The sequence below is a fragment of the Fringilla coelebs genome, assembly GCF_963513975.1.
Source record: "Fringilla coelebs genome assembly, chromosome: 5".
In the NCBI taxonomy this organism is placed as follows: domain Eukaryota; kingdom Metazoa; phylum Chordata; class Aves; order Passeriformes; family Fringillidae; genus Fringilla; species Fringilla coelebs.
In genome coordinates this window covers 2,379,799-2,395,894 of record NC_140033.1, presented here as the reverse complement: position 1 = coordinate 2,395,894, position 16,096 = coordinate 2,379,799, and the positions used below count along the sequence as shown (strand labels likewise).

Here is a 16,096-nt window from a genome sequence, read left to right as displayed (position 1 = left end):
TTCCCTGGGGAGCCTGTCCAGTGCTCCATCACCCTCTGGAGGAAGAACCTTTCCTTCATCTCCAAGGTAAACCTTCCCTGACACAGCTCCAGATGTTCCTCTCTGTCCTGTCCCGGGTTACAGAGAGAGGAGATCAGTCTCTGCCCCTCAGGAGGAAGCTGCAGACTGCAATGAGGTCTCCCCCAGACTCCTCCTCACCGTGCTGAGCAAACCAAATGACCTCAGACACTCCTCAAATGGCTTTTCCCCATCTTCACTGCCTTCCTTTGGACACTAATGGCTTTATAATTATTTTTCTTATACTGTGGCATCCAAAATTGCACATAGGACTCAGGGTGGGAGCAAGGCAGGACAATCCATTCCTTCCAACCACCCAGCAGAGCTGTGCCTGATGCCCTCCAGGACGTGGTGGGTCCAAATTCCACTTGCCATTGAGCAGGAGGTGAGGGGCTGGGAACACAAACCCTGAGAGGAGCCCTGAGGGAGCTGGGCGTGCTCAGCCTGCAGGAAAGGAGACTCAGGGCTGCCCCCAGCCCTCCCTGCAGCTCCTGAAAGGTGCCTGTGCCCAGCTGGGCTCGGGCTCTTTCTCCAGCAGCACTGACACAACCAGAGCACACAGCCCCAAGCTGTGCCCAGGAAAATTCAGGCTGGAGAGCAGGAAAAAGCTTTTCCAGCAAGGGGGATAAAGTTCTGCAGTGGCTGCAGGGGAGGTGCTGCAGTCCCCATCCCTGGGTGTGTTTAACAAGCCTGGATGTGGCACTGCCTGCCAGGCTCTGCCTGAGGGGCTGGGCTGGACTCGATGGCCTTGAAGGTCTCTCCCAACCTGGTCATTCTGTGAATTCTGTGAAACTGAACCTGGATCTCACTGCCAAGGTTCACATCCCCAACAGTGCCCAGCTCCTCTGCCCACCCCTTCCTAAGGCCAGGAGCTGTCAAACTGTGCTGTTTGCATTCCCCCCATCAGCAGCTGGGACAGAGATCAGACATCTGGCCAGAGGGAGAGGGAGGAGCTGATTTTGGGCACAGCTACAGCAGCAGGGTGGAGAGGAGGATGGAGTGGAGGGCAGTGAAAAACGAGCAGCCAAGGGCCAGTGATCAGCATCCAGACTCGTTTTGGGTCTTCTGCAAACAGTTTGTAGAAAGATGGCATTTCAATAAACTACATCCATTTTCTAAAGCTTCAGTGCTTTCCTAGCACTAACTACTTAGTGGGCAGTCCAGACAAAAATTAAGACAATGTGAAGAACTGCACCAAAAAAACCATCAGGACCATTTCTTAAAAAGATCTGCTTGCTACAACCAGATGCAAAGTGAAAAGGAGAGATGGATGCACAGCACCTTATCAGGGACTTGCTCTTCTTTCAACTGGCTCCCTGATAACATATGGAGCTTAATCAAATATGCAAATGATGTCCTATCTAGAGACAAGGGAAACATAGAAATAAACCCAGAGACCATGCATGAAAACAAGCCAATAAAATAAGGGAGCCAGGAGAAGGTTTCCTCTTTTTGATAAAATTATTTCAAAAGATTAAATTAAAGCAAAACTAATTAGGAGAACCGCACTTAAGCCGACTTCCCTTAAGAAGGGTCAGCAGGCAAGAGGCATTCAAATCAAAGGCAGATGCAAGAGGCACTTCAAGGGCTCCCTGAAAAGTCATTATCCCAGTCAAAAAGGAAGGGGCTAGAGAGGAGGAAGGCACCACAAGAGCCTTTTTGGCTGGGCATCCATCCGGGAATTCACTGGAGTGCATGGAGAGCTCAGCAGCCTCTCTGGAGGCTGGAGAGCAGAAGGAGCAGGTGAAGACCAAAGCTGATCACCTGATGTTCCAGCCACAGCAATTCCCTGAGAACAAAGGGACAAAGAGAAGCAAAGGACCAGAGGGACATGGGAATGAATTTGCTTTTCCTTGCATCCCACCCCTGCACGATTTCCACTGGCTGTGCTGCTGTGGCAGGCTCCACAGCCTGAACACCCTGCAGAGCTGCTGGCACCATGCAGAACATCACCTGCCACCACCACAGGGCAGGTGACACAGCCAGCTGTCCCCCAGGAGGCTGCAGGGCCCATGGATTCCAGCAAGGAACAGGCAGCAGGGCGTTGTTACCTGTCCCCTCCTCTTTGGTTTTGTCACTGACGTCCCCCTGCCTGCTCAAGGCACATCCTCAGCCCTCGGAGGGGAAACCCAGCTCTGCAGAGCTGCCAAATGCAGGCTGCATTTAAAGGAAGGGTTTGGATTGATAAAGGCACAGCCTGCTGGAGCGGGCTCACTGGAGCCTGCTCTTTCTCCTGGAGCTGGGAGTAAAAGCACACAGTGCAGAACTGCTGGTGTAGAATTTGGAGGGATTAGACAGTTATTTGCAAATCTCACTGCATGATCACAAGATTCCGTCTCTGACAAGGCTCTGAGTCACAGCTGAACCAGAATATCCAAAAATAAAAAAAAAAAGAAAAAAAAAAGAGCAGCACTCAACACATGTAGGAAAAGCACCCAGTGAAAGCACAGCTCAGCCAAACCCTGCACACCAGCACAGAGATTGCTGAGCAGTCAGAAAGCAGAGAGGGGTACTCGAAGGAGAGACGTGGAAAATTAATTGCTCTCTGCCAAAAAGCAGGCTCCAGTTCTTCCCAGGAACAGCAGCCTGCATGTCACAGGAGAAGAGAAAAAAAAAAAGGAGTTTTCCTCCTGCAGTTAGACACTGCAACAAGCTGCAGTGTGAGACGTGGAGAAGTTGTAGCTGGAAGTCCCAGAGCAATGGAAATGAGGGATGTGAGAGGCAAAGCAGCCACCTGCAGTGATGGAACCCTTGGTGGGTGTTTCAAACAAGTGCTGGCAGCACCAGCTCAGCAGCAGAGCCTGCACAGAGCCCCTCTGGAGTGGGTTTAGGGCAGAGGATGGATCACAGGGTAATCCAGGCTGGAAGGGTCTCTGACCCAACCTCCTGCTCAAAGCAGGCTCTGCTGTGAGATCAGACCAGGTTGTTCTGTCCCTTCTGGCCTTGAAAGTCTCCAAGAGCAGGAACTGCTTCTTCAAGGTCCTCATGGGCAAAAAGCTCTTCCTTGTGTCAAATTGGAATTTTCCATGCCAGCTTATGCCTGCTGTTCCACATCCTCTCCTCACTCACCAACACAAAGAACCTGTCTCCAACTCCTCAATCACCTCCCTGTTGGCATGGGAATTCTGGTTCCTCCTCCACATTTTCTCTTCCCAGCCTCAATAAGCTCATTTCTCTCTTCCCCTCCTCTCAGGGCAGGGTCTCCAGCTCCTGGCCAAACTCTTGACCCTTTCCTGAACTTGTTCTGGTTGTCAACAAAGCTTTTGCTCTGAGTAGCCCAAAACTGGGTGCAGTAGCTGGATGTGGCCTGGCAATTGAGCCCGAGGTGATCACCTTCCCTCCATCTACCAGCAGCACTCCTATTTGCATACCCTGCCTCTCTGATTTCATCTGTGCATATCCTGCATCTCTGATTTCACCCATGGGAACAGAGTCCATTCATCTTTAGGTGATGTTTGAGGACTTTATGATCACTAGACAATGATTATTACCTGACCCAGGAGAAATTGTGCCATTGCCTAATGTCCACATTGATTCCTGTGGAAACCCAGGGCACTGGGAATATTTCTGTGTCTGCTCTGGGGTGCCCTGACCCCCAGGGCAGCACTGACTTTGACCCTCATCCATGGAGAAAGTTTCCCAGATTTCAGGATGGACTGGAATCCACAAAAGTGTGCAATAGATTATAGAGAGCAGTGTAGGTGGATCACTGGGTGAGAAATTGAGGGTTTGGGGTTTTTAGTGTGTTGTGGATGGCAGCAAGATGGAGGGCACAGGGTGTTGGCCTGGGTTTCTCCTTCATGCTGCTTCTTCCTCCTTCTCCATGGGTTTGGGTGGCATTTTGTAATTGGGCAGAAAAGTCCCCATTGCAGCTCTGTGGGATCAGTTATTGGGTTAAAAGGGAAAATAATCCAGGTGTCAGCTCTTAATTGGATAGTTTAGTCCTAAAAGTCCTTGTAACAAGAGATTGTTGGCCATTTTGTGCCCTCTAATGAAAAGCTGCAGAACTCACAGCAGTGAGACTGTTTTACTAAGAAATAATAAACACCTGAGTGTGAGCATGAACTGCCATCTCCAGTGCCTTCAATCCAGACCCAGAGAAACCAATAACTTCTCACCACCCCTTTCACCCAACACGAGTACAAAGTGCTGAGTTCACCACAGCTGCCAAAACCACAACTTTGAGTGCTTCAGCCAGAAGAATTAACTAATTTCCAGGCATCTAAGCTGGCAACAACCTCTCAAAGAGGGGCTGCACATCAAGGTAGGACACAGACAACTACAAACATCAAATTCTGACAGGAACCAGCGCTGCTCCATCACAAATCTGTGAAGCACCTGGACTCCTGCTGGCTCAGGAAGCTGTGAGGAGAGGCCTGGGTGAACCAGCCCCTCTTGCAGAAACCATCTTCCCAGCAGGAGCCAGAGGCTCTCCAGCATGTTTTCAGAGCAGTCAAGTCAACCTGCCAAACAGCTGGGGGGAAAAAATAAAACTCAAAAGATCCCCAAGTCTTTCAAGGCAGCAGAGGGAAGGAGAAGGGAGCTGAGTTTCCCTGCTGGCATTCACACAGAGCTGTCAGCTGCAGAATTCCCTCCAGGGAGAATCAAAACTGAGCTGGGCTTCTTGTTTTGTGTGCATTCAGAAACCCCCTGGCCTGGAGGAGCAGTGGGGATCTCTGCAGCTACCACCAGACTGACATCCCAAGCACGGCAATCCCAGAGCTGCCCCCTCCTTGGATGGGAGGTAAATCCCAATCCCCTGCTGGAACTGGGACACCAATTCCATGGCCAGGGACCCCTTCCACTCCAGCAGGCTGCTCCAAGCCTCATCCAACTGTCGGAACCCAGGACATCCCTCTGGCTGCCCTGGGAGATTCCAGACCCTGGCAGGGGGCTCAGAGACCTTGGCACAGAGTCACAAACACCTGTGCCTTTGATTTTAGCCATGGAAACAATTACCAACTTTGTGTGAGGAGTTACAAGCCACAAGGGTTTGAGTAGAATGACAGCGAACTTGTCACAGGGTGAAAAAGCAGAATTTTGGGGATTTAGAATGGGGGTTCTGGAGGTAAATGGAGGAAACTGGGCATGTCCTGTGCTTCTTCTTCTTGTCCTCCATCTTCTGCTGGGATGGTGACACTTCTGGATTGGTTTAGAGCAGAGACAGACTGTCTAACACAGGTGATGGGTATTGGGAAATTATTGGAAATAAAGCACACGTAGTTCTGAGTATAAAAAGCCAACAGCACCCCAAGGGCAGGGACTGTGCCACAACCCGACCTGCTGGACAGACCTCAGTGGGTCAGAGAAAGAATCTTATAGATAAGAACAAATAAACAACCTTGACAACGAGAGCCAAGGAATCCTGTCTTCTTCTTTGGTCTCAGGGCTGGGAAAAAGAGACTTTGCAACACTTCGGGGTCATCTTGACACCAGGGACATCGTCATCCAACCTGGCCTTGAGCACTTCCAGTCACCACTTAGCACTTCCCCAACACCACTGTGAGGGGCCAAAGTGAGAATTGCAAATCCCAGCTCCCAGATTTCAAATTCTCCCTGTGGTGTCTCTGGATCCAGAGAAAGCAGGCTCCCAAGGGCTCAGGGTTATCCAGAGGGTGGATATCCATGGAACTGGGCAATACTGAGGATGTTCTCCTAAAAAGAGTTGATACCTGGTGGGAAGTGCTGGCCAGATTTCAGAGCTGTTGGATCCAAATGAAAACGTTCACCCCACACGACATTCCACATCTAAAAACCCTTCAAAGACCACAAACTGATTGGATTTGATGAAAAATTAAATACAGCCCACAGAGTGAAAGTGTTGGTTTTTAATTTAAAGTTCTCTCTCTGCAAGGAATTCAGCATAGAAAAGGCTTTGAGTGAAATATTTGGGTGGAATAAAAAGAAACCAAACAATTTCTTACAGGGAAGTTTCAAATAAAGGAAAATTTCTACTACTCCATTAGCAAATAAACATTTCAAAGTAGACCAGAGCTTTTTTGTTTGTGAGAAATGCAATTCCTGGGGCTGCTCCCAGGCTGACATTTTTGTAAGCTCAACTCTCCCTTTACACCTGCACCTCCACACAGAATTATTGCAGTTAAGTTGTATTTCTTTGACTGGAAATGATCTGTACAGAAGCAGTGACCCATAAATTAAATGCCTGGGGAAGGAATGCAAGGAATATGGAATACTGCTACACTCTCTTAGTGATGCCAGGTATTAGTGGCACCAGGAAAGAAATCCAAACCAAGCCCATGAGTACATCCCTGCTTTTCTTCCTGCCACTGAAGAGCTGAGTGGGAATGAGAGAGTGAGCAAAGGAAAAATAAAAAGCCAGGGAATTTTGGCACCTGGCTCTTTTACAGCAAAGTGGTTTGTAGGGAGACCATCCCCAGGAATAGCTCCTGTGCTGTTTGCAGGGAGACAAACCAGGCATTTGTTAAATTCAGGTTTCTTTTTGCATCTCCTGGAAGAAATCACTAAAAACTCCCAGGGTTGCCAACTGCATTTCAGCCACGGGTTTTGCCTGAAGCATTCCCCAGGGGAATGCAGAGGGCTTTGCAGCCAAGGAAGCCCATCAGGATCCCTGGATTGCACTAAACTGTGGGAACACACCACCAAAGTGGTACAGACACATGGGAACACCATGGGACAGCCAGCACAGGAGGAAATCAGACACTGGGTTCCAACCAAAGCACTGCAAGATGAAATATTTCTCATTAAACAATGCCACGAGTGGTCAGGAGCTGGTTTTCCATCCCACCTGATCTGTTGAATTAAGCTGTTTGAGGTGATCACACACCTCACAGCACTTAACACATTCATTTTCTCCACCACCCTTTGAGCAAGGAAAACATTCCCTGCCATTTGCATGGAGACACACCAGAAGATCCTGGCTGAGCAAAGGACTGAACTTCTCCTCCCTGGGCCACCCTTCTCCATCCTGAAAAAGCCACAAACCCCCATGAAACCTTTAATGTAAGAACAGTGGTTTTTATGTGGACAGGGAGAATTTTTCCTTTTGCACAGCTCTTCATTTTCCTCCTATTTATTTCTTCATTCTGCAGGGCTGGGCTGTGTCGCATTCACATTCCCTGGGAAAATCTCTTCGCCCAGGATTCTTCTCCTGGGAAGCTGAGAAGCCTCAGAGAAAAGGAAAACAATTCTTATCTCATTTGCTTCTCCTGTGTTTTGCTGCTTTGGGATGTGTTGGAGATTGTTTATCCAACAGGGGATTGTTCCATTGGATTTCTGGTGTGAGTTGTTTTCACTCATTGGACAATCAGTGCCAAGCTGTGTTGGGACTCTGGAGAGAGTCGGGAGTTTTCATCTTTTTAGCATTGTGTAAGTTTCCCTTCTGTATTCTTAAGTACAGTTTAGTATTCTTTAATGTAATATAGTACCATAAAATAATAAATTATCCTTCGAGAGCATGGAGTCAGATTCATCATTCCCTCCTTCTTCTGGGAACCCCACAAATACAATAGGGCTGTGCCATGCACAAGGCAGCAGAATTGGAGGGAATGTTTCTCCAGCACATTATTCTGTGCCTTCCTGATGGACTGCACAGGGAGCTCTGTGAATGAGCAGGGGTTGCAAAATGTATTTTGCCTGGGGCAGTGAAATAGCTGGGGCCAAGCGTGTCATTTGGTTTCACTCACACTTTCCCTACCCTATCTCTATCTTGGTTTTTCCTTTTCTTTCCCTCTTTGTTGTCTTGGTTACATGGGCAGACTCCTGATACTCTGCTAGTATTCATTTTAATGATATGTTCCTGTAAAGCACAATATTTTCCTTCAGTTGTGTGTTGTGCCACTGGATAAATTCCTTTGACACATGTGACATTTGTATATCAACTAACAGATATTGCTTTATGACTGTGGGTATTTTGCAGAGCATTCATGGATCACATAAATCAAAATCTGATACACAGTCTGCCACTTTCATACATTAAAAAAAAAAAAAAAAACCACACAGAGAGGAAAATACTGAAACTGCAGGGGAAAAAAAGCAGCAAAGTTTCTCCAAAACCATCTTGTAATGACTTGCAACGAGTCTTCCAAGCACAGAGTAAATCCTGCTATCTTGGGGATAATCTCAGAACTCCTCTTTCATGCCATCCAAAATATTCCACTGCAGCTTGACCGAGGAGCTGCACTGCACCAGGAGAAGCAGCAGAGCTTGACACGCCTGGTAGGACCCAACAGCACAAAAAAAAAAAAATAAAATAAAATCCCAGCTCCTGGGACTTGTCCAGGAGTTTCATCTAATCCTACAAGGCTTACTCCAATTTACCAGTGTTTTTGAACAGAAAACAAACTTCATGCTGAAATAATGGATTATGCTGGAGCTGCAATCCCAGCGCAGCATTTTCCTGGCAGCACCTGATTGATGAGCCAAGGTGGAAAACAAAGCATCCAAAGGCCCATGGCAGGGGTCAAGGAGCCTCAAGGGAAAGTCCTGAGTGCCAAACCACCCAGAGGAGGTGACAGGTCGCTGTCCCAGGGCCAGACACCCTCGGGAGCACTGGAGGGGGACAATGTGAGGAGCAGAGTCAGGGATTGCAGAAGACACAGCAAGGATTGGGCTGGACCCAAGGGTTTCCAGGAGTCTGGATCAACTGGTCCAAAACAATCACACGTGGTTAGGGGGGCCTCATTTTGCTTTGTGTTCTGCCTCTTTGGGGGAAATTCACTCACCTGAGCAAATCTCAGCCCAAGGCTCCAGCCCTGCTCCAACTCACCCAAAGTGAGAACTACCACAAGCAGAATATTCAGCATGGTAGGAAAAAGTTTCATTTTATTCCCTTTCTCAGGTTACATCAGCCACTTCTGCTCTCCTCTCCTCATTCTTTACCCTATAAGGCTGTCCCTGCTCCCTACCACACTCCATAAAGCACAGAAAGCTTTCTCTCCTTTTTTCCCCTATTAAAAAGGAAACAGATCTTGGACTCTGCAGTGCGACCTGCAAAGGCAGAGACAGAGCTGTGGCTGAGTTTTCTTCTCCTGAAGCCAAAAAAAACCCCAACCAAAAGCTTGTGAGTGCAGGGAGAGCAGTCATTAAGAGTTTAGGTCTTTTTGATATTTACCATTCAGATCTCAGCTGCCCCATTTCCCTCCCTCCAAGAGACTGACTGGAGAACTGAACAGTTTATTATGATATCACACATGACAGGGAAGCAAAAGCTAATTAGCCAGGGGAGGAGATTATTTTTATTATGACCATTTTTAAAACAATATGGCTCCTTTTCCACATGCCTGAATAAAAAAAAAAAAGACCATATTTTCTTTTCAAAAGCATGAGCAGCCTTTCCTCTGCTTCGAGCAAAGCCAGAGACATTTGCCAGTGGGCAGGATCCCATTCCTCCCTCAGCATGGGGGAAATGCCATCTGAATTTGCAGCCCAGATTTGCTTTTCAAGGGAAGAAACAGGTAGAGGAATAAAACCAGAGATTCCAGACTATCCCTAAGCATCTGTGAGCAAACAACTCCCTTCACTCCCCACAAGCCACAGTGGGTCACCTTTTCACAGCACTTTATTTGCCCCAACTTGGAAGTCTTTGCTCACAAAAGGGATTTAAAGAGGAAACAACATCCCAAAACATCACCAGGCTCTGCCCAACCTCCCTCCCCAGCTTCTCCCCCATCTCCATGACCAAGCCACCATCTCCTTGCACAAGACATGTCTTACAACACCCCTGGGCTGAACATTCAGACCAACATTGTCAGACTGGCACAGAGGGGCTGAAATGGAGCCAGTGCCCATCATTAGCCCACTTCCAACAACTCATCTTCCCTTGGGAAAGCCACAGGTAGAGGATTCCACCTCCCCAGCCTCTCTGGGGGCTTCACAAGGCAAACCCCAGCCACGCAACAGGCACATTTCCAGTGAGAATGCCCCAGAAGGAGCACAAACACACTCTTGATTCTGTTTGTGTGGCGCCAGCCATAAACACAAAGCTCATTTTGGCTCAGGACACAGCTCTCCTTTGAAGCCAACCCTCTTCCTCCAGCACAAACCCCAGCCTGACGTCAGCGGGGCGGCCGCTGATCCCGTGCTGGGCTCGTGGTGAGATCACAGCCCGGTCACACTGCTCTGAAGAAAGATCTCTGAGCATGAATCCTCTTTCCCAAACTTCAGCCCCAGTGTGATTTTCTCCAGCATGCACAGACACCCTGTGATCACTCACTCAATTAGAGATGGTCTGAACACCGAAATTCTGTTGGATGCAAATTACATCACGTCCATCTGCGACTGTGGTTTGACTTCTGAAGCATTAATTTCCTGATGAATAACCACTTGGAAGGAGGATTTTATCCTTTCTCAGATCATCTCTGTCCCTTGAGGGTGAAACACAGGGGTTTTTTGCCAACCAAACCATTTTTTATCCTCAAAATAGGAGCACCTTAGGACAAGGACCGCGCTCACGCTCGACGCAACACTTAAATCACCATAAAAATATGAAAATCTGAGTTAGAGGACCACGTGGGTCTTACCTTCTTGAGCTTCCCACTCTTGGTGCCCACAAAAGCCAGGGAGTGGTTCTTGTAGACGTAGGCAATCACCGAGGTCATCCTGTCCCCATCCTCGGTGAAAATGGGGAGCCCTCGCACCATGGATGATACTCCCAAGGGGGCATTCATATCCAGGCCACAGAAATTGTCATCAATTGTTAACAGCTGCAAGGGAAGAAAGAAGAAGGGGGTAAACAGCTGAAGTCACTGATTTTTTAGCCATTTGGGAAGTATCCATCCATTGCGTAACGTGCCTGTAATTTATGCAGGCTGACAAAAATCAAGGAGGGCTGGAGAAAGAGGTGGAAAAAAGAAAAAAAAAAAAAGAAAAACTCTCTGAAGTTACACAATGAGTTACAGCCAGAAGGAGAACTGGAAAGTTGGTTCTCTTGAATGACAGCCCAGCAGGATACATTACATTAAGCCTTTTTCCTACTGCTGTACCAGTCAGTTTTACCAGTCAAGACTCACCAATCAAGTGCAAGTCTGCTGAAAATGTCTAAAACATAACTAAGTTCTGTCAAAAAAAAAAAAAGAAAAGAAAAAGACCATTTTTGTAGATCCAGAGTAAGAACCACAGAGCTAAATCTGCACTGGCAAATAAAATACACTCTGACCTGTTCTCTGGACCCAGGATCTAACACGAAGGATCACATCTATGAAGCCTAAAAAACCACTCCTCTCATAATTCTAAACTCAGCAAGGTTGCTTATGTGTCATCTCAGAAATTATCATCCTCCCAGGAGTGTCCAGGCATTGTCTGAGCAAGAAGTGGTCAGCTGGTCAGCCCAGGCCAAAGCTGCATGGTAAAAATTAAACATCATGAACTTAAAGCATTTCCAGTGCCTCAAGGGGCTCCAAGAGAGCTGGAGCAGAACTTGGGACAAGGCATGGAGGGACAGGACAAGAGGGAATTGCTTCAAACTGCCAGAGAGCAGCGTTAGATGGGGAGAAGTTGTTGGCTGTGAGGTCCTGGCACACAGGGTCCAGAGAATTTGTGGCTGCCCCTGGATCCCTGGAAAGTGCCCGAGGGCAGATTGGACAGGGCTTGGAGCAGCCTGGGATAGGTGAAGGTGTCCCTGCCCACGGCAGAGGGGTGGGATTGGATCATGTGAGGAAAAAACACGCTGTGAAAAGCCAGGGTCCATAAAAGAGACAGAGGAGTTCTGCAATTTTATTTGAATAAATGGAGAGAGAGCCCACTGGGGCATACCCCCATGGGGTTTCTCTCTCTAGGTTTCAGAGGATACAGCCTCTTTTTATCCTAAACTCACCCTCTTCCTTTCCCCATTACCAGGAAGGTGCAGCCTTCCCAAACCACCTCCCACATATTCCCCCTTGAACCTATCATTTCCCCCAAAACTCAGCAGTTTTGGCTGTCTGCCTTCAGGGGATCCACCAGAAGTGCCACAGGCTTTACCCAGACCCATCTGTCCAACCCTAAAGCTCAGGAGTTCCAACCATAGCTAAAATTCCCGGGATTTGTGTTTGAATTGGGCCTAAATGTCTCTGCCAAAGACATTAACACCCATTTCTTCTAAAGACCCCTCACCTATCCAGGTGTTTGTAAGGACATTATCATCCAGCTTTCCTCCCTTTAAGGCACCTTCCAACCCAAACCATTCTGTGATTTAACTGGGATGCTGTAATTCCCTGAAGTTCTTTGGAGAGGAGGAAAGTTTCCACAGCTACCACGGGAGATTTCCAGCTTTTTTTTCTTTTTTTGGAGATATCCATGAACTCCCAACAACTAGAGAAAAACTCCTGTCCATCAATGCTGCTGCCTGAGCTCCAACACCCACTGCATCTGAACTCCAGCAGCATTTTCACCACCTAGATGCTCCACTAGGATCCCTTCACTTAAAAATTAATGTCATGTCCAGTTAAAGGGTGTTTCCTTGGGCTTCAGGGAGTTCCAGAAACACAGCAGGAACATGGCACAGGCAGCTCTTCTACCTTCAGGCACCATCGAGGCAGGTGAAGCTAATACAGGTCACAGATCTCAACAGAATAAATCAAATAAAACTCCAAATATCCCAGCACACAACTGCCAGAGCCGTTGGACTTCATTAACTTCTCTGGAGCCACTCACAGATTTCAACACTTAAAATGTTTTGCTAAGGCCTAGAGAAGCAATAATGAAGTGTACAGGAAGGTTGCCTTGTTTTGATATATCAGAACTAAAGGACCATGACGATTTTCTTTGAGCTCACATCTTCCTGGAAACACAGCTAAAAAAAGTGATGGTCCCTGCTTGAGTCCACCAGCAGTAAAAGCCTGATAGCTGATTCGTTTTATCCTCACCCAGCAATTACGGGCAATAATTACAGATGGTTTTGCTGAATAGAAGAATAATGCGTCCTAAATGTGTTTATAAATACATAAAACCTAGGAGGAATTCAAAGAGCCATTAGGAGGGATCAGCTAGCCTGAGCTCTGGCCTGCAGGAGTCATTAGTGTTTGTGGACTGCCCTTTTTAGCAGAGCTAAAAGAGCAATTAGGGAGCAGATCTGCAGCCTCCAGCAGCAGCAGGCAGGATGCTGCTAGTCCAACATGACAGCAACAAGTCCAAGATAAATCTGCAACCCAGTTCTAGCACGTGAAAATCCATAACCAGCTGGGAAAGGAGGCGTGTTGGAGAAGGAACCACCCACCCAAACTGGAAATGCACCTTCCAGCAGAGCCAGGTGAGCACAAAACTGCTCCAGGTGATCCCCTCAGCCCAACTGTGTGGCCCCTTGATGTCCTTCCAAGCTGAATTGTCATGTGGATGTAAGATCCATGAGTCCAGGTCTTCAAGTCAGGCCCAATTTGCCCAGAAACTCTGCAGCTTGGCAATGAGCACAATTTGTGTTTCTAGGTGTATAATCAAACTGCCTGAGTGCTCACTCTTATGGCCTGACAAGCTGGAAATAACAATTCAGGCTGAAAGCAGGAAACTCCCAAACAGCAGAAAGAGGGGAAAGGAGGAAAGTTTCCAAGGAAAACAAGACCTTGGAACCACCAGGACGATGAAAAGCTTCATAGTGCCCGCAGACATCTTACCTAAGGTGCAGAGCTCCATCCCAAACCAGAGAAAATTACTCTGACAAGCAGTGAAATGAGATGAATCCAGCAGAGCTGGCCCCAGTCAGAGGCACAAGCAAAACCAACCCCTTCAGATGAGACCAGAAAGGACCCACACAATCCCCTGGCTGCCTTTCTACCCCATCCAAACCCAGGCAGGAGCCTGGGAGGACACAGCCCCCAAAATCACAGCATTAGCACAAACACCTGTGGCTGATTTGCAGCCCCCCTCTCCAACCTGTTGAGGTTTCATTAATTTAATTGCCACTGGGTAGTTCCTCCTGCACCTGATTGGGCTCCAGCTGAACTCAGACCTACCCTCAATGGGGTTGATAATCCCACGCTGACACAAAATTCAATTTAAGCTTATTTATTTCATCTTTTTTCTCCTGGCATTACTGACAGGAGAGCACATCCTTATAAGAAGGGCTTACACAGAAATAGGGGCAGGTTTTTAAAGAAGGTAGAGTCATACTAAATTTAAAGAAGAAATTGTTTATGATGAGGGTGGGGAGGCCCTGGCACAGAGAAGCTGTGGCTGCCCCTGGATCCCTGGAAGTGTCCAAGGCCAGGTTGGACAGGGCTTGGAGCACCCTGGGATAGGTGAAAGTGTCTCTGCCCATGACAGGGGGTGGAATTCAGGTCTTTAGGTCACTTACAACCCAAACCATTCTAGAACTCTGTGTGCTGCTGGTGGTGTGCCAGAGGAGCAATCAGAGCCTTGTTGGTTTGCCATGTGGACAACCCTACCCCAGGAACAGGAGCAAGGCCAGCAAGCCACACAAAAACTATTTCCATTGAACATATTTGGGTTATTTCCTCTAGGGGATCATCTGCCAAAAAATAAAGCCAGCAAGCAAAACCCTCCAAATAAACAGCACCCAGCTCCTGCACAGCTGTGGCTCTCAGCTGCACACAGGCCTTTGTAGAGACAGAAACACAGTCATCTTCTGCAGCAAAGAGAGACACCTAAGAAAGCTTGGATTTATGATGAAAGGGTCAGGAGTTGCAAGCACAGGTTTATTTTCAATTCCAGACACTCCTAGCAGCAATATAAAGTAGCCACGTTAAACTCTCTGGAGCTCCTCTGCCTGGCAATTTCATGTTAACGACTTTGCAGAAGGAAGGAGGAGGGGAGGGCATGAATTCACTTCTAGAGGTGGCTGGGATAGCAGGGAGAGGTCTGAAGAGGTGGGAATGATATCAGCAATTCTCACCTCCTGGGCAGTTAAAATCCAACCCAGAAAGTCACAGCCAGAGGTAACTTGGAAGGGAATGGGGATTGGAATGCTGGGCTGGGATCAACCACTTCATCATCCCACACTGAATTCCCACTTGCAAATGAGGGAGTATTTCTCACCACCACCCTGCCCCAGGGAAACTCAGCAGCACAGGTGGTCTGAATATCCGAAATATCTTCATCTGAGATGGACTGGCTGCTCCCAGGGTATAAATGCCCTTCCCAGCCCCACCAGCTGCCTCTCTACCTGGTTGTGTTCTGCTCCTGCCATCTGCAGCCCTGACACCATGGCCAAGTGTCACAGTCTCCACTGGAACAGGCAGGATGTGCACAAGAATGGTCCTGATTTACAGGGTTCTGGCAGGTGTTTGCCTCCTCCAGGATTAAACCTATCAAATAAATAATTAACGCATCCAAGCCTTCCTGGAGAGGATGGCTTTACAAGGCTGGGGCTGGAAGGATTGGCTGAGCCCCCAAAACCCCCAGATTCAGCAGAAGGGTTGGAGATTTGATTCCATCACCTCCTTCCCTGTCCTCATGTCATTCCCAGCAGGAATGAGCGTGCTGGCACTGCAGGAGTGGCAGAAGCACCAAATATCAGGGGACAGGGCCAAACAGTGCTCATAATACACCAATTGTCCCTTAAACATCTGCTTTCACTGTCTGCCTCTGAAACAGCCCCTGATAATCAAACACAGCCTAATCCACACTTGGGGAAGAGCCTGGATAAAGGATTAGCCACCCCTCACTCCTCCTCGCTCTCTCTCCAGCAGAATCTTCCTCCTCAATCAAAGCACTGGAGCCTTTTCCCCCAGATATCTCAGCAGGCTCCAAAGCCATTCCACAGACTCACCAGGGATAAAGGCTGTCCCAGTGGCCAAGCCTTGCCTTTGATTTACAGCTAATACCTAACAGCCCTGCCTTCATGTGGTGGCAGGTACTTGGCTCCTCTCTCCTGTTATCTCAGGCTTGGCTGAGGCAGAGGATGGAGGGAGCACACATTAATGGATGGCTGTGCTGCCAGCAGGGCCAGGGAGCCAGCAGCAGTAAGAAATCAAGTTACAGGCATTTGAGTCCTTGCAAGGAGACATCCAAGGTCTTTTCCATCACCTGGCTGCCAGATCTCCTTTCCTTCCTGACTGAGGGTGAAGGTGGGCACATGTCCACTCAACAGGATATTTAAAAATCTAGAGAGATGGAAGACATAGAAAAACCT

General features: G+C 48.1%; 1 protein-coding gene across 1 annotated transcript in view; it reads right to left on the bottom strand.

Moving 5' to 3' along the window:
- The window catches only part of PLXNA4 (plexin A4), a gene marked incomplete at both ends in the record, with an annotated part of 438,509 nt that overhangs the window by 407,316 nt on the left and 15,097 nt on the right, over nucleotides 1-16,096 (bottom strand). Inside the window, one exon of the mRNA XM_084206497.1 lies at nucleotides 10,557-10,739. Coding sequence (XP_084062623.1) covers nucleotides 10,557-10,739 — 183 coding nt within the window. The remainder of the gene's footprint in view (nucleotides 1-10,556; nucleotides 10,740-16,096) is intronic.